This window comes from Nomascus leucogenys, chromosome 13 (assembly GCF_006542625.1).
Source record: "Nomascus leucogenys isolate Asia chromosome 13, Asia_NLE_v1, whole genome shotgun sequence".
Lineage (NCBI taxonomy): Eukaryota > Metazoa > Chordata > Mammalia > Primates > Hylobatidae > Nomascus > Nomascus leucogenys.
The window spans coordinates 50902723-50928796 of NC_044393.1; the positions used below are offsets into that span (position 1 = coordinate 50902723).

At 43.0% G+C, this 26074-nt stretch overlaps 1 protein-coding gene across 13 annotated transcripts in view; it reads left to right on the plus strand.

Annotated features, from left to right (window-relative positions):
* MAGI2 (membrane associated guanylate kinase, WW and PDZ domain containing 2) overlaps nt 1–20471 on the plus strand; it is a 1476658-nt gene extending 1456187 nt beyond the window's left edge. For 7 of the 13 annotated variants that reach the window (XM_030825454.1, XM_030825457.1, XM_030825456.1 and 4 more), the window contains 2 exons: nt 11472–11508; nt 17579–20471. In XM_030825454.1, the coding sequence (XP_030681314.1) occupies nt 11472–11508; nt 17579–18240 (699 nt within the window). In that variant the 3' untranslated portion in view covers nt 18241–20471. The remainder of the gene's footprint in view (nt 1–11471; nt 11509–17578) is intronic. The other 6 variants (XM_030825458.1, XM_030825461.1, XM_030825462.1 and 3 more) reach the window with 4 other exon arrangements.
* The last annotated feature ends 5603 nt before the right edge of the window (nt 20472–26074 follow it).

Consider the following 26074-nt stretch of genomic DNA (forward strand, 5'->3'; position numbering starts at 1 on the left):
GGGTTGCTGACACAAGAGGGTTTTTCCACATTTGCGTCACACACCTATAAAAATTCAAGGCTTGATAAACCACCATCTGTAAGGATAGTCAAATTGCTTCTTGTTTTTCTTTCCAGCTCAATTTTATTTCTGAAAAAGTGGCTCCAATGAAAAAACTTATCTTGCGCTAAAATGAAATTAAGCCTTCTTGAAATCGGCCATTATATATGAGCCCTAAATGCTACACAAATTGACACCAATCAGTTTGTTTTTAGGAAGGCATCCTGGGACTGTTTGCAGGAATAAAAATTCACAGGCAGGCTTTATCAACACCAATGAGGGCTCAGATGGTTCCAAATAGTCTCATCTTCTGTCCTTTATTATCACAGCAGGAAAGATGCAGGGGTCTTTCACAACACCACGAGTAGGATGGAAAGGTTTTCTGCATCCTCAGCTGCCTTGTGGAGAAAGAAGCCTGCAGTAACCAGGAGCTTGCAGCTGGAGCTAAGGACATCATAGGCCCTCCACCATTCCACCCCCACCCTAAGTGCAAAGAGGGGCCTGTGACCCCAATTGCTCTAGGTACACCCAGGGCCACTGTCTGCCCAAGGCTCATGTTAATCAGCCCCTGCTTGCCTTTAGGAGAGCTCCTTTTACCTGGATGCCTTGGGGGCACTGGTTCTTGCACAGGGGGGTTATCCAGGTGGCAGATCTACCAGGTTCTCTGTTCATCCTTCTCTAGGGCTATTGCTCTACTCATAGCATCTTCTGCAGGATATACGGGAAAGAAGTGATACAACTACACCTCTCCTTTTCTCTCCTTACAGGAGCTTAAGATAAAAGTTACCTAAAGGGGCCAAGCGTGGTGGCTCACACCTATAATCTCAGCACTTTGGGAGGCCAAAGTGGGTGGATTGCTTGAGATCAGGAGTTCAAGACCAGCCTGGGCAACATGGAGAAACCCCTTCTCTACAAAAAATACAAAAATTAGCTGGGCATGGCAGACACCTGTGGTCCCAGCTATTCAGGAGGCTGAGGTGGGAGGATTGCTTGAGCCCAGGAGGTCGAGGCTGCAGTGAGCTATGATCACCACTGTACTCCAGCCTGGGCAACGGAGCAAGACCCTGTCTTAAAAAAACTAAAAAGTTACCTAAAGAGGATAAAAGGGGACAATCTCTGGATGAGCCACTTAACTTCTGTGAACCTCTGTTTCCTCATCTGTGTAACAAAAACAGCAGAAGTATCTACTTCTTAGGTTTGTTATGAAACTTAAATGACAGAATGCATGCACAGCATTGAGTATGAAGAGCACGCGCCCAGTGAATGTTAGCTGTTTTTTTACCATTATCATTATTATTTACAAGTGCTTACTATATGCCAAAAACCATGTTAGATGCTCATTTATTTTTTATGAAAATTTGCATAATTTTAATTTTTTAACAGTTCTTTGGGATAGATATTATATCACTTATGATTGGAGAAGTTAAGTAATTTGCACAAAGCCACACAGCTGTTCAGTAGTGAAGCTAAGATCTATATCTACACTGCCTCACTCTAGATTTCAATTCTTTCCTATCCCTGGCATTGGTTGATACTGACATAACAGTCAGCTACTGAAATGGAATTCATTCAGTAGGTAATCCACCTCAGGTTGCTACTGGCAAAAATTTGGATAATATGCCTTAAAACATACACACACACACACACACACAAACGTGCATTGGCCAATACCTGATGAAAAATGTTTTGAAATGTGAGACTTTAAAATAATATTCACCACATTGTATTCTTATTGTTTTTAAAGTAAAATTAAATTTAACACAAATTTACTGTTGGGCAAAACTTTTTGGAAGGCACTACTAACAAAGAAGCTTTAGAATACAGTTTCTGTCTTCAAGGAATAAATCATTTAATTGTGAAAGAAAGACATAAAAAGGAGAGTAAACACATGAAGAAGCAAGGGATAGACTAAGGGTTTACTACAATAAAGTAAAAAAAAAAAAAAATATTCAGGCCATGATTAGATGTCAAATAAGAGGGTGTATTTTAGGAAGCACAATACAGGCTGGGCTGAAGAGTGGAAGCCAGTGGCCAGATGGCCTGTTAGGATGATGATGTAACGTCTCACTTTAAGGCAATAAGGGCTGAGGTCAACCTCGGGAGAGTGGGAATGAACCTGAGAGACATTCTGAAAAAACACTGAGGGAACTTAATGACTGATTATATAGAGAGATTAAGGGAAAGGAAGAGGTTAAAGGAGATTTCAGAATCCCCACACTGGGCAGGTCCAAACCTGCTTGTTCAATCTGTTCCCAATCTCAGCTATAGCATCACCATCCACTGTCACAAAAGCTGGAGCCCTGAGGCTCTCTTGGGACCCCTCGTTCACTCACTCCTACCTCCACGCACCTCCTCAGCCCTGCTGTTTCTCCCCTCCACTACCTCCACACATCTCAGTCCTGCTATTTCTCTCCTCCGCTACCTTCCAGAGCTGATCCCTCGCGCTCTGCTTTGTCCTGCCCCGTCCCATCTCTCACCTGCACAGCAGCCCTGCCTGCCACCATGGCTCCTCATCTCATCTCAAGGCCGCATCAGCACCCATGCCAGGGATCTAACACACACCTCTTATGCCCAGTCTTCAAACCCTCCGTTGCGTCTCCAGCACCTGCACAGTGGACGCCCTAGTCCTGTGTATGTCCCGCAAATGCAGAAGCGCACCATGGCTTCCGCTGCTTCACGCCGCACCTCACATCCTGTGTTTCAACCACGGAATCCATGTGGAGTCCCCCCAAATACCACGCAGGAGGCAAAGAACTTGAACAGGTGAATGAATGAGTGGATGTAAGACTGTAGGAAAGTCAGAATTATGTGGCTGATTCTAGAAAATAATGAAAAGCTTAGTTTGGGTGTATAAAAGTGAGATATTTCGGCCGGGCACAGTGGCTCATGCCTGTAATCCCAGCACTTTGGGAGGCCAAGGCAGGTGGATCACTTGAGGTCAAGAGTTCAAGATCAGCCTGGTCAACATGGTGAAACCCTGTCTCTACTAAAAATACAAAAATTAGCCTGGCGTGGTGGTGCACAACTGTATTACCAGCTACTAGGGAGGCTGAGGCAGGAGAATTGCTTGAACCCGGGAGGCAGAGGTTGCAGTGAGCCAAGATCACGCTACTGCACTCCAGCCTGGGTGACAGAGCAAGACTCCATCTAAAAAATAAAATAAAATAAAATGAAGTGAGATATTTGGTTTTTTCCTCTTTTCAAGGTAGGCAAGAGCTGGATGTGCTTCAAAGTAGAAGAGAAGGGGCCACTTGAAAGAATGGCTGATTATTAAAGAAATAGGGAATGATTCTGTTGCTTATAATAAAATTATGATCAGCTAGTCTTCACCTAATGACCATTTCCTCAGGGAGGCCTCCCTGAACCCCTAAATGAGAGTACCTCCTCCATTAAATGCTTCTGTAGCACCTTTTGTCTTTTTCCCCCCAACTTTCTTTTCATCACATTTGAAATCACTTGTTCTATGTCTACCTCCTATAATAAGCTCCTTAAGGGCACATCACTTTGTCATAACAAATTAAACTTAAAACACAGCACCTGGCACAAAGTAGCTGTTCGATATTATTTAGCCACAAGATTAGTAGAATTTCTCCACCCTAAGAGTGAACGTGCTTCTACTTGTCAATACAAATAACATAGAAATTTGCTGATAAAAGAACCTAAAACACTGCAATAAGTTGTAATCCACATGTAGTTTATTTGTTGGTATTCTGGGTTGACTCATCTGTTTAGGTAAGACGGAGGGATTGAGCATCAGTCTCCTGCTTAAAAAATCTCACTGGCAGCCCATTGTCTACAGGGTGAGGGTCCCACTCCTTGGTTGGCACATAGGGTTCTCCCCAACTTGCCTTCTGAGCCTCCACCTCTTCCACCACCATCCCATGCACCCCTCCCCCTTCCCACAGCAGCCCACTGAGCTCGGCCCTTGTTGATCCCACTTTCTGGGATACTCTTGCCTGCTCTCTGCATCTAGTGGACTCTTATTCTCCCTTCAAACTCAAACTCACACTTTCCCTAAGGCCCATATACAGAACAATCTCTTCTCTTCCCGCCCACTCCACAGCACCCTGTACTTCCCTCTAGAAGTCTAGAAATTTGAAATAGTACCATGAGTTCCCTGAAGGCACTAACTGTGTCTTGTTCTTCTTTACTTCTCCAGTGCCTTGCACAAGCCTGTATAAAAATTAGTAGTTTCTTTTTTCTTCCTTTTTTTTTTTTTTTTTTTTTTTTTGAGACAAGCTCTTACTCTGTTGCTCAGGCTAGAGTGCAGTGGCATGATCATGGCTCACTGCACCATTGATCTCCTGGACTCATGTGATCCTCCCACCTCAACCTCCACCCACCATCGCACCCAGCTAATTTATTTTTTGTAGCGATAGGGTCTTGCTATGTTGCCCAGACTGGTGTATTCTAGTGAATAAATACAAAACTCCGGGTCCTCCTTGACTGCTCTCTTTCCTCACACCTTACATTCAATCCATCAGCAGGCCCACTCTAGTCTATCTTCAAAAAGATATCCTGAATCCAACCCCTTCTCCCTACCTCCATCACAATCACCCACATCCAAGCTACCATCATGTCTTGCCCAAGCTACCACAGTAGCCTCCAGACTGCTGTTCTTGATTCCACCTGCAATCTATTTTGCACACAGCAGCTGTGTTGGGCCTTTTAAAATACCATTTCTCTGCTTGAAACCATCCAGTGGCTTCCATCACACTTGGAACAAAATCCAGACTCTCTCTTGAAGCCCTATATGATCTCACACTGCCTTCTACCTCCCAGTCCTCTTGTCATTCCTTGAACATGTCAAGCCCTCCCTCATCAGGATCTTTGCACTGTCTGTTACATTTGCCTAATCTGTTCTTAGCCCAAGTATCCAAATGACTTTCTCCTCCTCTGCATTCAAATCCCTGCTTAATATCACCTTCCCTGATTAGCTTATCTAAAACAACACCCACCACTTTCTATCTCCTTAACTTACCTTATTTTTCTTCATTGCACCAATCCATATCAGACTTTCTATTATCACCTATTTGTATATTAATCTTTGGTCTCTTCCAGTATGATAGTAAGGTCCATGGAGACAGAAATATTGCTTTCTTCACAGGCATATTTTCAGTGCATAGACCTGTACAACACAAAAGGTAGATGCTGAATAAATATTTGTTGGCTAGGCACAATGGCTTAAACATGCAATCCCAGCACTTTGGGAGTCCAAGAAGGCAGATCATTTGAGCCCCGGAGTTCAAGACCATCCTGGGCAACATGGCGAAACCCCATCTCTACAAAAAATACAAAAGTTACCCAGGTGTGTTGGCGCACACCTGTAATCCCAGCTACTCAGGAGGCTGAGGCAGGAGGATTGCTTAAGCCTAGGAGGTCGAGACTGCAGTGAGCCGAAATTCTGCCATTGCACTGCAGCCTGGGTGACTAAAGAAATAAATAATATTTGTTGAATAAAGAAGCTGGGTATTGGGTTCTAATGTGGAAAGATATGAATGAGAAGAAAGGGTTTTGAAAGATAAAGCTTGGGTACAGTAAAAAATGTCTAAGGATATCCTTGCTGAAATACAATAACACAATTGGACAGCTCCAGGCACAAGGACTCTATTTTCACTAAGTCATTTTCTTTTTAAACAGCCGGAATTGTTAAAAAAAAAAAAAAAAGGGGGGGGGGGGCTTTGTCCCCTGGCGACACGCTGTTGGGGATCTAGTTGCACATCACTTATGAGGCCTTAGTCTAGAAGTGAATTAGTCATATGCCCGAGGCCTGCACATAGTTTACAGAGGAGACGAAGAGGTCAGGAGGAAGATGTTGAATATCCCAGAAGGTATGGATTTAGCTGGAGCCCAAGAGTATCCTCTGAGTAATTCATTTCCACCTCTTCCATCTTTGGCAAGATGTGGCTATTATCAGTTTCCATCATCTCTCCCGTGACATAAGTGCTTTTTGATTAATTATTCTCATCCCTTTTCTCAGCTCTCTGCCACTTCAGACAGGGCTGTATTTCTGTGATGAAGAAGAACACGATTCTAGAAAAGCTTTGAGATTAAAGATGCCTTCTAAAGATTAAATAAAACCTCTTTAATTCAGATTCTTCTAACTCTACGGACTCAGAATTCATTATCCGTCTCATTGGGCTAAGGCTCATCTTGAGCCAATGGTGAGGGACACAGAGGCTTGAAGCTATAAAGCAAAGTAGTGGTGGAAATATTCTTTCCAAAAGGTATAATCAACTTAAAAAGGTTTCTTCACCCAGGTTTAAAAATACTTTATCAGCACTATTAAGTTTTTCCATTTTAAAAATTGAGTATTATTTACATACATTAAAATTTACCCTTTTTGGTGTAAATTCTATGAGTTTCAAAAATACACAGTTATATCATCACTACCATAATTAAGATATAGAACAGTTTCATAACCTCCTAAAATTCTCTTATCCCCCATTGTAGTCAAGCCTCCTCCTACACCCAGCCCTGGAAACCACTAATCAGTTTTCTCTCCCTTTAGTTTTGCCTATTTGAGAATGTCATACAGATGGAATCACACAGTATGTCACTTTTTGAATCTGGCTTCTTTCACTAAGCATACCTCAGCTGAAATTCACTCACATGGAGTGTATAAGTCACTTGTTCCATCTCATAGCTGAGAACTATCCCATCATACCACAGAGTGCTTATCCATTCACCAGTTGATGGACATTTGGGTGGTTCCCAGTTTTTGGTGATTATGAATAGTCACCATAGAAATCTGCATACAGGTTTTTGTGTGAACACAGTTTTTATTTCATTCAGGTGGATACCTCAGAGTAAGACTCCTGAGTCAGATGTTAACTAAATGTTTAAGGATCTACCAAACTGTTTCCTAAAGTGGCTACTCTACCATTTCAGTCTTAATTGCTCCACGTTCTTGCCAGTTATTTTCAGTTGTGTCATTGTTGTTTAATTATAGCCATATAGGTATGCAGTGGTACCTCACTGTAGTTTTCATTTTTATTGTTCTACTACTGACGTTGAACAGAAAAGATGCTCTTTTATGTGCTTATTTGTCCATTCGCATATCATCTTGGTAAATTGTCCATTCAATAATTGGATTCAGGCTGGGTTCAGTGGCTCATGCCTGTAATCCCAGCACTTTGGGAGGCCAAGGTGGGTGGATCACAAGGTCAAGAGATCAAGACCATCCTGGCCAACGTGGTGAAACCCCGTCTCTACTAAAAATACAAAAATTAGCTGGGCGTGGTGGCATGTGCCTGTAATCCCAGCTACTCTGGAGGCTGAGGCAGGAGAATCGCTTGAACCCGGAGGTTACAGTGAGCTGAGATCGCACCATTGCACTCCAGCCTGGTGACAGAGAGAGACTCCATCTCAAAAAATAAAAATAAAAATAACTGGATTCAAACTATTAATTTAATGGCTAACGTGCATATAACATCCATATAGATTATTTCATTTGCTCTTTACAACTCTGAGAAGGAAGTAGGGCAGGTATTGTTCCATTTTACAGGTGAGAAATTGAGGCTGAAAATGTTACATGACTTCCCAAGTTCACACCAAGGGGCAGAATTAGAGGTGGAAGCCAGGTCTCCCAGTCGCCACTCTCTACCACAAGTTGCTGACTTGCTTCCTAAAGACAAGTAGGACAAATCTTGACTCAGCAGGACTGTGAACAGTCAGCTGAGGCTCCAAGTGACTGAGTGCCCTAGAAACAATTATGGAAAGGTAAAGCTTGTCCTTCCCTGCTGTGTGACAGATGCTTCCAACCCCCTTACTTCAGCAAAACTTCCTGTGCTTTATCTCCCTTCTTTGGAGTCTTAACTCTCAGCTACCAATACTTAAAAACACAGTCTAGTGAGCAAATCTCTGACTTCCTTGCCTTTCTACCACCAGAGTAGAGATTTCTGCACTTTAATGGGGCCTTTGAGAGACACCACTTCTTCATGCAGTGGTTTTCAACACGCAGTGGTTTTCGACACGCAGTGGTTTGCAGACTGTTCTGTTAGAGCCTGGAGCATCCCAAGAAATGGCCTAAAGGGCCTCTGTGGTTGGGAGTCAGGGTGGGTGGCAGCAGGCTTTGGGTCCTACTTGACTAACCAAAGCAGTTCCATTTTTATCTGTTTTACATATTGGGCTTTCATTTAAAATCATATTTGAGAAGGAGGATGTGTTGTTTTCTAAACAGGTTTGAAAACCACTGCCTCAAAGCTTGTCTTTAAATATTTGAGGGGAAGAAGGTCTCCAAGCATCATTCAAACACTTAACACATGCTTGAAATAAATGATCCAGCACATTTCTCATAGATTCTGTAATGCAGATTTTACTCATTCAAACTCATCCTTAGGCATCCCCACATTCCCAAACCAGTCTGGGATTTTTTAAAATCTTAGAAAATAGACCTGAGTTTCCTAACCTGTGCTCACACCTCTCATGAGTTATACCAAGATATTGCCCCCCTTAGCCCTCAGAGTGTTCAGAAAGGGTTTGGTATCTTCAGATCTTGATCATTTTCATGTTTACTCCAGTGCACTGTCATCCTTTTCTGTATGTGTCCCAATGTGGAAAAGTTTGGAAAACCTTATTAATATAACAGAGTACTATTTTGGGCTTGCGCTCTAGAGTTAGTCAGTTATCCTGATTCTCACTTACTAGCTTAGTGGTCCTGGCAAATTGCTTAATTTACCTCTCAGCTTCCTGATCTTTGAAATGGGGATAATAGCAATGTAGTTCTTTTTTTTTTTTTTTTTTTTTTTTTTGAGATGGAGTCTCGCTCTTTCGCCCAGGCTGGAGTGCAGTGGCACAATCTGAGCTCACTGCAACCTCCGCCTCCTGGGTTTAAAAGATTCTCCTGCCTCCCGAGTAGCTGGGATTACAGGCGTGTGCCCAGCTAATTTTTGTATTTTTAGTAGAGATGGTGTTTTGCCATCTTGGCCAGGCTGGTCTCGAACTCCTGACCTGAAGTGATCTGCCCGCCTCAGCCTCCCAAAGTGCTGGGATTACAGGTGTGAGCCATAGTTCTTTGAACTGTTATGAGGATTAAAAGGTTATGTACATATGTGATCCATGCAGCAGAGTTCCTAGTACATAGAAGGCACTCAGTAGATAGCCGCTCCATTGTTAACAGCCCCACCTATCCGTGAGATTTGCCCTTTTGGCCATAGAGGGAGCTAAAACTTGCCACAGATTCATTGCTGCACCTTTGATTATGCTTTTAAAATGAATATAAATGTGAAGCTTCAATAAGCAAATACCATCACCATTATAAAAATTATTAACGTTCATAACATCTAGTCTATATCTCTGGTAATAAAAGTGAAACAAATACATGTTTGAAGGCCATTAACGATGGCTCCATACTTGGAAACAATGCTTCAGAAAGAGCAAATGCAAAGTAAAATAATTTGTTCTGCAGTTTTTAAGGTACTTTTGTTTATATTTTGTTACAAAAAGCAATCACCTTAGTGATGGCTGAACAGATGCAAATGAACCTTTATAGTTTGAACACAATTCTTAAAAGGTTTTTCTTTTGAATGCCAAATGACTTCACATTACTGTCTTTTGATCTACCTTAATCATTTTAGTATTTTCCTATAATATTCTAAATCAAAAGAAAATAGATTTCAATACAAACACACCAGTATTGTCTAACCCCAGACAACTGTAGGTTGCAACAGGAAAGAGTTTTTATAACAAATGACACTAAATTCATGGATCTTTTTACAGAATAATTATAGTCATTTAAGCAGTAAAAGTATTTATGTCTCAAAGTGACTCAGTGTCTCCAGTATCTAATATGAGTATTTTCAATTCAATCCAGCTTCAAGGAATGTCACTGTGAAGATATTTTTTTAAGTAGATAGTACTATCCCTGCCCTTAAAAAATCCAATTTTATTGTTCTCTGATTGCAGGTCATATTTTTTTTTTTTTTTTTTTTTTTGAGACAGAGTCTCACTCTGTCACCCAGGCTGGAGTGCAGTGGCATGATCTCGGCTCACTGTAACCTCTGCCTCCCAGGTTCAAGCGATTCTCGTGCCTCAGCATCCCGAGTAGCTGGGATTACAGGCATGTGCCACCATGCCCGGCTAATTTTTGTATTACCATGTTAGCTAGGCTTGAACTCCTGACCTCAGGTGATCCACCCGCCTTGGCCTCCCAAAGTGCTGGGATTACAGGTGTGAGCCACCGCGTCCGGCCTGCAGGTCATATTTCTATCATTTTCACAGATCAATGCTCTAATCATAGCGACTAAGTCCAAGGTTCAAACACAAATGGCGTTTCGGAGTCTCCATTAGGAATAATGATGGACCTGCTTCTGACAATCACTTTAGATGGAAGTTTCTGTTATACTGCCCCAGAAGAAGACATGAGCCCTCATTTCTCAATCAGACTAGCAGACAGTAAAGACATCCAGCACCAGTGTTTCAGCTGAGTTTGTAGAACATTACCCAATTCCAAAAGCCATTCAATGCCCCTTAGCTACCAGCTGTGTGGCCTTGAACAAGTTCCTTAACCTCTATGTCTCTGTTTCCTCATCCGTAAAATGTGTCAGTTTACATGTATTAACATGAGTTAATACATTTCAAGGCCTTCAAAAGTGCCTGGCTTCTAGTAAGCACCTCAGTCAGTGTTAGCTATTGCCATTATGAGTAGTATCAATAGCAATAATGCTTCTATTATCTTCCTGACCACTCTAATCCAAAACGCAGTCGTTAGGCCCTGGGTCCGTGCCCTGTACTGAGAGTAGGAAATCAATGCAGGAACTCTTATTCATGGCTTTTGGAAACACCCAGCCTGAAGCTGGATGCCCTGAGGCCACTGGTGAGGCATGGGACAGTTGACAAAGTCTCTTTCCCCACCCCACCTCCAGCCCCACCTGAACCCCACCCTTGCCCACAGTCTCTGGCTCCCTTCTAAGGGTTTTCTTGTTTATGTTTTGTTATAAAAAGCAGTCACCTTGGTGATGGTGGAACAGATGCAAATGAACCATTATAGTTTGGGCACAATCCTTAAAAGATTTTTCTTTCTCAACCTCTGTGTCTTCAGCACAGGATAAAATTAACTCTCCCTTGATGTGGGTTATGCTTTCCTCTTCTGTACAAACGTTTGCTGGAGATAAGAGCCATATGGGAAAACCAAGAATACAGATACTTATTTACTGCAACAAGCAGTTTATTCCTATCGGGTCAGCTCTCTGGTTTTACCATCACTTTGGTTATATATCATAAACAAGCTGTTGAAACACAATATCTGTAGATGAGATTTTTTACCTCTGGCATATGAAGTGAAGGAGCACATTTTATTTTTTAATATTGCTGGGCTCCTACAAGATAATTTGAGAAACCATACATCTTTTAATTCAAAAGTAATGGGGTGTATGTGATCTGTGTGTATATATACTGATATGTACTTATGGATTAATCAATCTGTTTTCTAGGAAAGATCCAAACTGGCTAGAACTGACAATAGGAAGGGTAAGAAACTTGATCCTAACTTAGGAGAGGGGCTTGCTTCTCCCACAGTGGAATATAAGATATTTAGAGTCTATCTTACCTGTGGGTTCATTGGAACATTTTCTGGCATGTTGGTTAATGACTTCCCAGGGACAGAGCTCCTTTAAGTAAAGCTATCACTGCATCATTAGAGCTCATAACAAGGGAAAGAACATCCATAAAAATTCGGAATTTGACTTTGCGCCCTGGGAATGCGAGCTTCTCCTCATCCCTGTCCATCCTAAGGGGCCTCCGATGAAAGCTGGGAACTCTTCCCAGTGTATTTCTGTGGCTGGCTTCCTCCTTGTTCACTCTCCCCAAACTTAGTCCATTTCCCCCCCCGCTTCACATACACATTACCATTTCACCACCATCATCCCTCTCAAAACTGATCAAAGCTCCAAACACAAACCTGTTTTTGACAGATTATACTTTAAATGAAAATCCTTTGCCCTAAAGTGTTTCCTCAAGTCAGCATTTGGTTTCAAGTCTTCCATTTCTATTTGTGGAATATATGTATTCACTCATCAAATATTCATCAAGCACTTATTTTTGTGTCAAGGGCTATGCTAGTTATTAAGTACACTGTGATAAACAAGGCCAATGTGGTCATCGCCCTCATGAAGCTTACAGCTAGCATTTGAGACCGATGTTTATCAAATAAGCAAGCAAAAGTATAATTACACATTATAATTACTACAACGAAATAAAATCGAGAAGCTGCTGAGGGGTGTGTAGTATCTACTGTAGATTGGAGTTCTCTGGGATGATATTAAGAGTCCTGAAGGATGAAAAGGAACCCACCATGTTCTTTTTAGATAGTTGTGGGGAAGGCTTCCTCCAGCAGAGAAGTCAACAATGATGTCCCAGAATAGAAAGTGAGCTTGGAGCATTTGAAGAACTGAATGAAGACCAGTGTGGGTAGAGAATAGGCAATGAGGAGAAATGAAGCTGGGGAGGCTGGCAGGGGCCAGTCATGCAGGCTTTTTTAGGCCATGTTAAATCATTTTGGATTTGGATCTAAGAGCAGTGGAGATCCATTGAGTGTTCAAGCAAGGGAATGGCATGATCTAATTTACGTCTCAAAGAGATTGCTGTGAATGTTATACAGATAATCACTGGAGGTAGGCAAGAGTAGAATGAAAGAAGAGTGGGTTCTTGTAGCCCATGTGAGAAATGATAGCTTGGCAGGCCAATCCCTTGAGTAGGGTAATTAGGTTAGTTGCCCTGGGGAGGGTATGTGGTTCACAGTAGACTACACTTCTCTTTTCTGACTAGCACTGAAATTCATTTTCGAAATTTCTGTCTTCAACAGTATCCCCAAGGGTTTATGAAAGATGTCCACACGTGGCCCTCTTTCAGTTGTGTCTTCAGCAGCCCACATTGGTTGCATTGTTCCAGGAAATCCCTATATTTTGAATTAGGGCGGTGAAAGTGAAGGTGAAGATAAGTTGACAGAGTTCACATATATTTGAAGATAAGACTAATAAGTCTTGCAGATGGTTTGTATTTGTGCAGTAAGGGAGAGAAAGGAATCAAGGATGACTCCAAGTGATGACTGTACCATTCACCAAGATGGGGAAATAAGGGACAGAGTGCAGGATAGGCTTGGGGGGAAAAGATTTCTATTTGGACTTGTTAAAGAAGCCAATGAACTGTCCAAGTGGACATCAAGAAGGCAGATGGATATACCAGTGTACAGCTGGTAGAGCTCAGCAGAAACATTTGGGAGTATTGTTGTATAAAAGCTGCATGAATAATGAAAACACCTAGAAGGGAATGCAGAGAAAGAAAACTATGTAAGACCAAGCCCTAAAGAAGTCAGGTAAAATAAGAGGAATCTGCAAAGTAAATTGAGGAGAAACTGCCAGAAGTAGGATAAAAAGCAGGAGAATGGGGTGTCCTGACAGCCAAGAGTCCAGTTTGTTAATGGAAGTAGTCACCTGTGAAAAAATGTGGTTGAGATATAGTCATCCTTTAGTTTCTGGGGGATTGGTTCCTGGACCCCCACAAATATCAAAATGCTCAGATGCTCAAGTCCCTTATATGAACTGGTATAGTATTTGCATATAACCTACATACATCCTCCCAAATACTTTAAATCATCTCTAGGTCATTTATAATACCCAACACAATGTAAGTGCTATGTAAACAATTGCTGTACTGTGTTTTTAATTTGTATTACCTTTAATCGTTGTATCGTTATTTTGTATTTTTTCCCAAATATTTTCCATCCTCATTTGGTTGAATTTGCAGATGTAGAACCCATGGATGCGGAGGACCAACTGTGTTAAGTTGAATACAGAGTCCTCTGGATTTCACATCAGAAAGGTCATTGGCAACCTTGACTAGAGCAGTTTCACCAGGGTGGTGGTGGAGAGGGCAGGCTGAGGAAGCCAGTTTGGAATGAAAGGATTTTCCTTCTTAATTTCAGCCACTGGGCCTGGGGACATTGGACAAAGGGGCTGCAGGCCAGATATGGCTGATTTCATCCTTCTAGGATGGGTCTCTATTATTTCTAATTGTAGTTAGAGCATCTCAGAACATGAACGATGCTGTGTAGCACATCTTCCTTGGCAACCACCTCATAAATAAAGATGATCACACACTTTAGCCAATGCCCAGGTCCGAAAAAGGAGAAAGGGAGGCAAGGAAGGAAGGAGGGAGGCAGGGAAACAGGTAGGCAGGCAGGGAGGCAGGGAGGCAGGGAGGCAGGAAGGAGAAAAACATTGTCTGAAGGAAGCAGAACTGAATTGAACTCTTCTGGTTATTATATGTCAAGATTTCATAAAAACTAGATTTTCCAGTCTTAGAGAAGGGCTCTTCCTGTCCAGCACAATCTGTGTTACCTTGCTGAGGCAGGTGATAGGGCAAGGTGGGATACGGGCTGCCTGCTGAAGAGGCCCCTTGTGCTTTACAGAGCTTTGCAGGCTCGTGCCTGGACAGACACATGTTTGGTACTGAACTGAAGAGTTCCTTTGCAGAAAAATGAAAATATTCAACCACTCATATAGATATCCATCTTTAAATCACTTTATGATATAGTAAATCTTAGTTTCTTGTTAATATTTTTAATCCGTAATGACTTAGAACATTTTAGCTTTTAGTTTTTCTCACTGTTAAGTGTTTAATGATCTATAAACAAACTCTTGAGAAACTTTTATAAGAGGAATCTTTGAATTTGTGAATAATTTCACCTTTTATGATATGAAAAATCACTGGAGGGAAAGAAAAGAGTGTCTCCCTGAATCTCAGAAGTAATTTGAAGCCAACTAGTGATGGATGGATTAATATTTTTTCATTTTTCTGGATAGGAACTCTCCAGTTCAATGCCAGATATGTAGTAAGATGTTCAGAAATAAATGCTATGTCTTCTGCTTAAGGACAAGATCTGGTTCCTGTCAGTTGGCAGTGGCCACTGTTCATGCCCATTTCACATACTTTGATCCTATTTGCAAGGTAACATCTTGGGACAATTTCTAAGTAAAAAGAGTAAAGAAACTCAAAATTTTACTCCCAACTGGCCCATTTTGTAATCTTGGTCAAGTTACTTAACCTCTCTCTGCTTCAATTCCTCCCTCAGGAAATGGTGTGAGTAATATCAACCTTCTCCCTTTATCTAAGAAGTAATTTGAGGCCAGCTAATTAACTCTACCATATGTGATGTAATGAGGGGAAAAGAGCTATTAAAATGTGAAATATCATTACCATGGTCCAAGTCAGAGATCACTCTTGCACAAGCTACCCTCTAGTTAGGCCTTTTGAAGAACACTTTTTAACTCTTCTAAGCTGTATCTCACTAGATGGGTGGATTACCACCACCTATCATTTGTTAGTCTGATTTTAAACTCTAACCCACCCAAAAGTAGAACACATTCTCATTTTCATTGGATATATTTGCCTTTGAGGATTTCAGACTATTCCTTAAAGTGACCAAGGATACCTGAGGTGTAGCAAAACAACACCTGGGAATCACAGCACCTGGAAATGACTGCCTTATTGCACTTACTCAAAACCTCACGTGCAAGGGTACTAGTTAATGAGGCGGCTTCCACAGGAGCCCAATCCATAAGTAGGCAGCAGCTGGGGTGCAGAAGAAAAATATGATTGACCCTCCCTTTGCAAAGTGCTTTCCCTTAGAAAGTGTATGTCTCACATCCGTAAAGTTGGATATTTTATCCCCATCTTATAAAGGAAGAAATTGAGGCTCAGAGAGATTTAGTTGTTGGTTCAAAATCACGTCGCCAGTAAATACATGCCAGAGCCAGGATTAGATTCCAGGACTTCTAGGATTTTACCATGTGAAAATGATAATGGACATCAGTGTATGGAAGAAGGAAGGTTAACATTATGCCCAAAATGTTCCATTCGAATTTCACATAGAATGAGAAACGTTTTTGATTTGCCATTCTAAAGATGGCCAGAATTATTGGGAAAACCAATGCCACTGCCCTTTTCCTCTCCTTATTGCTTTATAAATCAGTATCAAAGGTACTATATAAGAATCCTCAAGTTTCAAACAAAGTAGACCCTGGACATTAATGGACTGAGTATGCACAAGTATCCCTGACAGCCTCTGACACGTTACAGAGGCAAGAACTTGAATCACATGCACTGAGGTTGCTGTGTGGGACTGAATCTTTTAGCTAGTGAGGGAGGCTCACCTGGCACCCAGAATTCAAATCTATCGATGTGGTTTCTTTGTTCTCCACTCATGACCATATACCAATTCTGTGGAAGAAAAATTACACTCTAGAATATCACAAAATTTGAGCATTTCCAAGGTCATGAGACGTATTTCTTACAAATATCAAGGATTCACAGTAATTGGATTTCCCTGCTTTCATTTCCCCTTAGTGGCCAGAAGCTCCAGGGAACTGTTGTTGCTCACAGTAGTAGCTAACTCATCTCAGATTCCTAATACATCTGTCCTTCTACTTGGCTTCTGACCAGCTGTTGCTTTAAAAAAAAGTCATCTCTCATTTTAATCATTGTTTTATATGTGTTTTGATGTTGTCAATTGTCTTAAATCCTTTTTGGAAGTAGGTAACTTAAATCCTAAGTAAATGTTGGAACTAGACTTCCTAGAAAGAATTATCTTAGTCCTGGGGCCCTCCATAATGTTAGAAGTACTAAAAAGAATTAAGTTCCATCCGGACTTGGCGAAGAAAAAAAATGGAATTAAGGACGATATTTTTTTTAAAAAATGATCGTTTTAAAATGTATTTATCCAAATTCTGAAACTGACAGCAGCTAGGAATATGCTTTGAGTGACACCTACTGGTTGAGAACGTCACTTCCCAACTTCGAGAGAACCCAGACCAGTGTTTCTCAAAGCTTGGCTCTAAACCAAGCTTGTCCAACCCGCCGCCAGCTTTGAACGTGACCCAACACAAATTTGTAAACTTTCTTAAAAGATTATGAGATTTATGCATGGACCTTTTTTTCTTTTTTTTTCAACCCATCAGCTATCGTTAGTGTATTTTATGTGTAGCCCAAGACAATTCTAAGGTAGCCCAAAGAAGCCAAAAGATTGGACACCCCTGCTAGGCCACCTTTTTCAGAATCACCTGGGTGCCTGATAAAAATACAGAGGACTTTCTGGGCCCCGTGCTGCTGAAACCTCCGGGCCTGCTCCTCCCGGGGAATCTGTATTTTTCACCACCAACCTGGTGATTCCAAGGTCTACTCGAGTTGGAGACCCATTTATTCAAGCGCTGTCAAGTGAGCTGTCTACACAGGACTATCAGGCCCGAAAACACCCCCGGAAGTTAGCAGGGCCAAGGCGAAGGGATTAGGCCTGGGCTTCGCGTTGGCCTCCCCGGTCCACGGACGAGGTTCGGGGCGTGGGGGCTAAGCGGGGTGGAGGGAACCCCCAAATCCCCGGGGGCGCGGCCGCTGCCCTCTCGGCAGTGAGGGTGGGGGTGGGGGCGGCGGTGGCTCCGGCCCCTGAGAGCAGTCGCCCCAGCTGCCTGCCCCTGTCCCCGGCGTAGAGAGGGCACGGGGACGTCCTGCGTGCCCCACTGCTAACGCCTGTGCTTCCCGTCCACAGACGAACCCGCCCCCTGGAGTTCTCCCGCTGCCGCCGCCCCAGGTCTGCCGGAAGTAGGCGTCTCCCTGGACGACGGCCTGGCTCCATTCTCTCCATCACATCCAGCCCCACCCTCCGACCCTTCCCACCAGATAAGCCCAGGCCCAACTTGGGATATCAAACGGGAACACGACGTTAGGAAACCAAAGGAGCTTTCAGCCTGCGGCCAGAAGAAGCAGCGCCTCGGGGAGCAAAGGGAGCGCTCGGCGAGTCCGCAGAGGGCCGCGCGGCCGAGGCTTGAGGAGGCGCCCGGCGGCCACGGGCGGCCCGAGGCCGGCAGGCCCGCCTCGGAGGCCCGGGCGCCCGGGCTGGCGGCGGCAGACGCGGCGGACGCGGCGCGGGCGGGTGGGAAGGAGGCGCCCCGTGCGGCGGCGGGCTCCGAGCTCTGCCGGCGCGAAAGCCCGGGGGCTGCGCCGGCGTTCGCCGGCCCGGGCGGCGGCGGCAGCGGCGCGCGGGAGGCCGAGGGCAGGGCGGGTGCGCGCGCGGGTCCCCGGCCGGGCCCGCGACCCCCGGGGAGCGCCCCCGCGCGCAAGGCCGCCGTCGCGCCGGGGCCCTGGAAGGTGCCGGGCTCTGACAAGCTGCCGGGCGTCCTCAAACCCGGCGCCTCGGCCGCCAGCAGATGAGCCGCCCGGCCACGGTCAACCCGCCCGTCCCGGCGCAGGCCGTTCTTCTTAGGTTCCGTCTTACGGCGTTTTAATTTATTTTCACTGTCACACGCATAGATCCACGAGGCACCAAGGCCTGGGAGCGTCGACGTGAAGTCCCACGTGTCCGGTGTGCTTGGGCGGCATCGCGTCAACGCGCAGACCTAAACTGATCCTAAAGCCCCCGGTTCCCTTGTGGGGGCTTTGGCAGCTACGGAAGAACCAAAATAACGTGAAGAACATCACAGAGAGACAGTGCAGTGTAGCTTTAGTTTAAGAAAAAAAAAATTCCTCCCCACTGCATGAAGGATTTGGATGTCATCCAAACTTTATATCAAGAAACAGGACAAAGAGCAATCACAAACTGGAATATCGCCTTAAAAATCAAACTGCACGGAGCAAGCTGAAACTGAGACAAGATTATATCTTTTAATTGATCTAAAGCGTTGTAAATAAATTGTTCTCGACATATCTAGACAGGGGTTAAAGGGTTTCTTTGACACATTCGGAACCGTTCACCCATGACATGTTTCCATGGCTCACCCTTGGCATCCATCCTCGGTGTTAGCAGCAGCGTTCCCTGCCTCCTGCAGGATGACTTAGAAATCTAGTGAGTTTCTTGGTGTGATGCCATTTTTATTGCCATTTCTGTGATCAAATCATATTTCTGTACATTTTCAGTGGTAGAAAAAAAGGTCTTAAAAATTGTATCCTAGGGAACAGTTTGCCATAAGTCAGAATTTTGCAGTTTAGCTCATAGATCTTAATTGGTTTTTCTCTAAAATATGAATTTTATAATTGAAGGACCACAATTTGTTTAATCAAGATAGGCAACGCTGCAGTTCCTTTATGAAGAGGCTTTTCTGTCGTCCCAGGCTAGCAGAGATGGATAGCTTCTTTGTCAGCAATGTGATTTCACTTACTTTATTGTCTTATTTTAAACCCTGTCTCCAGGACTTCATTTGCACTTTGACAGAGCAGAGGCAGAGTATTTGTCTTATATTTCTCAGATTATAATATTAAAAAATCACAACCAATTTATTTTCATTAAAGAACGTCTTTTTAGCATTCCTTTCTGCTTATCCTTCTTTCCTTACCCTTTCTCCTTTTGTTTCCATTAGTTTTCTTTCGTCTTGTATTCTTTGCCACTTTATTTTGTTAGCAACTTCTAGATGTTTATTTTCATGGATCTGTGATTGACCTCCCAGTAAAATTCTAAGCCTTGCCTTTCTTCCCTGCTGTTTTAGCATTTCTTTGTAAAATGTTAGCTTCAATTAATTAGCCATTGGTACTTACTGTAGCTACACATATTAAAAGGCAAAGTGTTTCTGAAGGCAATTTCTTTTTAATATGCCCTGAATGAATGAGGCTTCATCCTTCCCATATTCTAACTCTTTACAGGAGTTCAAATGCAAATAAACTTCACCTCCCTGCCCTTGTAGTCTAAAAAGTAAAAGGGGCGATCAGGTCCATCTCAAAGGTCACAGGTAATAGCCTCCCTGGGCTGATCATTCCCTCTCCTTGTAATTGCAGTATCCTGAGTAGCAGTTTAATTTTCATCAAACATCAGAGTAGTTTAGTTGTTTGACAGGAGGAGAATAAGGTTGAAAGCCTTAAGTGAAGGATCTTGCAGCTTGTAAAAGCAATTTCCAAAAATGAAACCCATTCATCATAAACAAAAGCACAAACACATGTAGCAGTTTATAATGCTTTTGGTTTAATCTCAATTAGTCTTTCTCCCCTGGACTAGAAATCCCAGTATAGTTTGCCATTAATTTATTGAATCTGGTTTTGGACAATGCTTCTGTAGTGTAGCTGCACGTCCTGGTACTGTATCCTCTGACTTTATTTTCCATGTATTACAAAAGGAAAAAAAATTGAGATTACACTGGCATAAACTCTAATTTGCACAGTTCACAGCTACTACTTGTGCAGTAATTGCTTTATGCGGCTGTAATCCATAACCTGTGAAGACAGCACATCATCTAAATCCCATTCCAAATAATATTTGTGTAGTGTTAGCTGTGAATTTACCCTGTACAGCTGTATCTCTATAAATATAATTCCATGTATTAATAGTCACAGAAAGACTGTAAGTGAGCAACTATTTTTATGAAACGCACCACTATGGATAAATTAACTTTTACAGAAATCTTGTTTACTGTATGATATTCTAAAACACTGTCAAATAAAATATATATCCAAAAATCTTTTCTTTTTCCAACTATATAGGCTGTGTGTTAATTTGAAATAGATTATTACTGGGGGATAACTTAGCTTTTCAAAACTGCAGTTTTCTCCGATTTTTTTTATTTTTTGAAGTATAAGTTTTAATGCCCCAAATAGGACTGTTTTGAAACTTGAATCTAAAAGCAGTGGCATTACATGGGAAAGATCGTTGGCTTTTTTGGCCTAAGTAAACAGTTTTCTCAGTCTTGTTGATATTTGCTTGTCAGGTTACTACATCATTTATGAATTGGCTGTATATTTCTGTTGCTTGCTACATTGATCGATACTTTACCTTTTTTCAAAAAGGATTTAAAGTATCCATCTGTAATAAATTCCATCACATTTTTTCCTGTTAATTCTGAAATTTCCTCATGCAAAATCCCAAGGAGTTCATGCAGAAGCCAACATAGCAAGCAGCAGTGAACTGGTCCAAAATGAATGGTTGAGTATAGCTTTTGTCATGTATTGTGATGCCTGTGGTAGGAAGGGAGAGTTCTGCTTGGCCCTTGGGTGATTACAACCCTGATATCGAGGAGTTGACAATGGGAAGGAACAGTTCAACACTAATCAAGACTCCCCCTCCTCTCCACCTGTCAGTAGGAGGCCTAAAGTTCCCAAACTGTCAATCTTTTATTCCAATACAAAATTTTTAATATCGTGCATCATTTTTATAAAAGGAAAGAGGTGATGTATAAAATGGGACACAAAAATTAGGAAATTTGTAACACATGTAGTTCTTTATGAAGTAATCTAAGAATGGGCCAGTGCAAGCTGAAAAAGACCTATACAAAAATGTTGTTTAAATGGAATATAAATATTCATCCTGCACTACTTATTTTAAAATAAGAAATACAAATTACTAAGACACCAAAAGATAGGAAGCCAGAGATCAAAGGACTAGGATAGGGATAAGGCAGGAACTAGGGGGAAGCCAGCAAGGCCCCTGCTGGCTTGAACAGGGCCTTATCATGAATTCATGTCTCCAAGGTATAGGCAGGAAACTCTGAACAGAGGAAGGACTCAGATGGGGACTGGCCAAAGGGTGAGTGTGCCCTCCTCTAAAGCTACTTATTTGTCACGTCCAATACGGAACAGTATTCCACCTTCTCAAGAGAAGGAAGAAAGAAAAAAAAATCAAGTCTTTATTTGAAATTTTTTGGTTTTTAAAGTTTGGCAAGTTTCATTCACATTTATAAGAAAGGCTACAAGAAAAAAAAAAAAAAAACAGTACCACAACAAACCAGATGCAGCCACATCTGGCCCACAGCCCACCAATTTGGAACTACAGCCAGGCATTTGGCAGGAGAACCCATTGTTTTCATCAGGGCCTGGGTCACCTTCCAAACAGTGGAGGCACAGCCCCCAGAGGTGGTAAACCCTGTGGCTATTGGGGTACACACATGCCAGGAATCGCCTCAGTTGTGTATTCCAAGCATGAGACATGCCACCAGAAACCTGATTGTATTTCTGCAGTAGACGTGGATCTGCTGTAAAGCTATAGAAACTGACGCTTGCATGGGCCCTGAATCTTACTTGAAAGTTTATATTCTCTTTTTAATGTGTTTCCCCCAGAATTATGTAAACTTGGGGCTCCCCTAAGTAACCTGCCCCTGCTCCCCTGATACTGCTGTATTTCAGGCCAAAGTCATGGCAAAATCAAATGACCTCTTCGCTGAAAGAATTTGGATTTAACAGACATTTCTGTTTCAGACAACCATAGTGCCAGACAGGATGCCTGTAAAATCACAAGAATGTAGTTTCCCAGTCTTAACATAGTAAGAGTCCTGTGTTTAGTAAGTTCTGCATCATGTCTGGTGTATGCAGGGCCCCAGTTTTATGTGTAGAGATTATGATTATTGGTGGTAATAACAGCTGTGGTTATAAACATTTGGGTATAAACAATGGAGCAACACCCTAGAATTAAACCAAACCCTTGCTGGGCATTTGGTAGCAGATCACCCAGGCAACTCAGTGATCAGAGAGTTCATAAAAGCTTAAGTCTGGGCCGGGCGCGGTGGCTCACACCTGTAATCCCAGCACTTTGGGAGGCCGAGGCAGGCGGATCACGAGGTCAGGAGATCGAGACCACGGTGAAACCCCCTCTTTATTAAAAATACAAAAAAATTAGCAGGGTGCGGTGGCGGGCGCTTGTAGTCCCAGCTACTCAGGAGGCTGAGGCAGGAGAATGGCGTGAACCCGGGAGGCAGAGCTTGCAGTGAGCTGAGATCGCACCACTGCACTCCAGCCAGGGTGACAGAGTGAGACTCTGTCTCCAAAAAAAAAAAAAAGCTGAAGTCTGTCCCACCACCCCTAGGGAGGGTAACTGGCCACCACAAATGAGAGAGCCTTATCTTAAAAACTCTAGGAGTTTGATGGAATCTTTTCTTCTGATGAAACTGCCTCTTAGAGAGTGATCTCACTTGGAAGAACCTGGTATTCTGTGAAGCAGTAAAGTGACCTTTGACCTCCTAAGTGGGAGGTACATTTTCTAAAACCCTAGTAGGCTGTGTGCATGTCCACCTGCTCTATACAAGGGACCTTTACATGGCAAGGAAAGGCTCCATCTATCACCTGTCCTGCATTTGACACTGGTGCATTACGGTGTAAAAACCTCTAGGGAATTAGAGAGACAACTGGTGAATGCAGCCCTCAGCAGTAAGAAACAGTTAAGTGGCCAACACCTTCTTTGATGGAGGAGCCCAGGCAGAGTTCCTGATGATCTCAGAATTGGCATCTACATTTATATGAGTGTTCAAATAAAGTCAGATTTCTGATTGAACGTGTGATTGGCTATTTGTCTGCCTTGACCACTTAGACTAGCTCTGCCAATGAGATTATATAGCACATATTTTCCATAGATTAAAGGCATCATGGCCGGGCATGGTGGCTCACAGCTGAAATCCCAGCACTTTGGGAGGCAGAGGCAGGAGGATCGTTTGAGTGCAGGAATTTGAGACTAAAGGCATCAAATCTATAATTACTTGATTTAAGGTTTAAATGAAAATATATTTAAGGCATGCATGCATAGAAGAGGAAATACATTCTTTGTAATATTTAAATTTATGATTAAAAATGCAGATGTCAATTTAAAAAATTGGATCTAATGGTTTAGAAAGTTATTTTAGGGGCTATGTGAGCTAAAAAGAGCACTCACATAGGCAAACCTCCTTAATTTAGTATAATAAAAATTTTCAAATAGCTGCTATATAAAAACATTAAGGGTGACAGAGCACAGGTCCTATTCTCAAGTTGCCTATAATCTAATTAAAAGACCATGACAATTAACCCAGGACAGAATGTGGTCTGTGTGACAGTAGGAATGCAGGATTTTGCAGGATGCAGAAATGCTAAAAGTTGTTCTGGATAAGTGGCATTTTACTTGGATTTTGAAGGATGGGAAGGATTTCAAGAGGCAGAGTGGGTATAAGGGAGAGAACAGCTTGAGCAAAGTTAAGAGAAGTGTTGGAGGAATGTCAGGGGAGTGGGAAGTTATTGGTTTTTGGCTGAGAGTATACGAGAGAGTAGGTGGAGGGCAGGGATGAAAGCAGGCCACAAAGCCGTTAGTGAAAAGTGGAGAGTCAGGAAAGATTTCGGAGCAGAGAAAAGACAAAATCAGCCCTTAGCTCTGAAGTTAGTCCTGGCAGCCTTGTCTAGGAGGAAGAGCAAGTGGAGAAACTCTGGCAGGTGTTTCATATCAGTCCAGGTGAGAGATAAGCAGACCTGCCCACCTGGAATGGAGGGGAGAGTTTTGAGGGCTTTCAAGGAGGGGAAACAAGCAGACCTCAGACTTACTGGATGCCTAGAGTTAAGGACAATCACAGCCTTCCAGCCCGAGTGAAAGGAGAAAATAGGAAGAGGATCAGATCTACAAGGGATATCACAGGGCTCTTAGATTGCCCAGATGGAAATATTCATCCGGCCAATAATCACAGACTAAAAATGAAGGTGTTTCAGAAAATTAGGTTCAGGTGAGAAACTAAGTCTAAAGATTTAAGAGTCAACTCCCCAGAGCCCCACCAGGACCCATTCCTAGACATTCTGATGTAATTGGTTGGGATGGAACCTGGACATCAGGATTTTTTTTAAAGCTCCTCAAGAAGACAAAGGTTGGGCAGCCAAGGATGAGAACCACTAACCTAGGAGTAAAAGTTGATTATGATCTTCAAAGTAAAGAATGGGCAAAGGGACAAGGGACAGGAGCCACACTGGGGAGATGGGTGGGGGAAGGAGTGGTTGGAGAGACTGGACAGTGCAGGGCCACGGACCCCTAGGGAAGAGAGGATTTCAACAAACAAGGAGTGACATCAGTGACCACATGTGCAATGATGTCACTCAGAAGCAGTAGTACGACTCAATCACTTATTTTTATTTTTGGAGGTTCAAGAGAACTTTTAGTAGAATAGTACATTTAGGTCGCCGAGTGAATGAGGAACGAGGCGGCAGAGGTCTTATTGACAGAAACATTGTCGATTCAAAGGAGAAACAGAGGAAGATTGCTGCTATTGGTCGGCTGGTTGTTTCTTAGTCTAGAGGTGACTTGCCTGCTTTCAGCCCAAGGGTGGGGAGCTGGGGGAAGGGAGGGAAAGTGACTGTGGGCAGCAGGCAGGGAGGGAGGTGGTCAGAAGGCCTGGAGGAAATGGAGATTGGGAAGGAATAAGGAGTACCCCGGGGCAGGGTGGAGGGCGCGTGGAGAGGAGACTTGGCAGAAGAACACTCATCCACTTTGAGAAGGTTATATGTCTTTCAGAGATTTGGAAAAACACTAAAGAGGCAAATTAAGGGAGTCCATATCCTATGCCTTCTGGGTTTTCAGCTAGTGGAAGTCTGCTCAAATCTGTAAAATGTAGAGGTGACACTGAAGATTTGAAAAGAATTAAAACATTTTCCTGGAAATCTTGAACGAGAGAAACACAAACAAGAGAACAATAAAAGAAAGACAGGGCCTTTCTGAAGCTGCTAAGTGGCAGATCTAGAATTTTTCTTTTCAGAGCAGGAGTGAAAGTTTACTAAAAAGTTTTAGAAGAGTAAGGAAAGAAACGAAGGCAAGTACAATTTAGAAGAGGGCCAAGCAGGTGAACTGAGAAGCCAAGGGCACAGCTTACCTCTTGACTGGGAGTTTTATCCATTGGCCTACTTCCAGGATCTTGCATTTCTCCCCACTCCGGAGATCTTACTGGGAAGCTGCTGATTAGTTTCAGGTGTTTTCTATTAGGAACCTGTCTTTCCCTGGCACCGGCTGTGACCAATTATTACTTTAGAGAAACAGTTAACAACCACCTGACCATGCCCTGAGGGTCTCTCAACTCTCCTGGTGTGTGTGGTGGGGGAAGAGCCCTTTCCTGCCCTGCTCTACCTAACTAGCTGCCAACTAACATATTCCCCCTCAAGAGTCCACGACCCCAAATCTTTGGGGTAAAATGGACGAAGGTCTGCCTTCTGTAACTGCTTCCTGCTAACAGAGGGGCAGTGGTGGTTCTGTGGGTATTGGTTTCTTGCCTGCAGGGCTGAGTTGGCTCCATGAGTTGGTGAAAGCAGTATCCAGCCAGGTCAAGGGTGACAGAGACAGGATTTCGCCTCTGTCGTG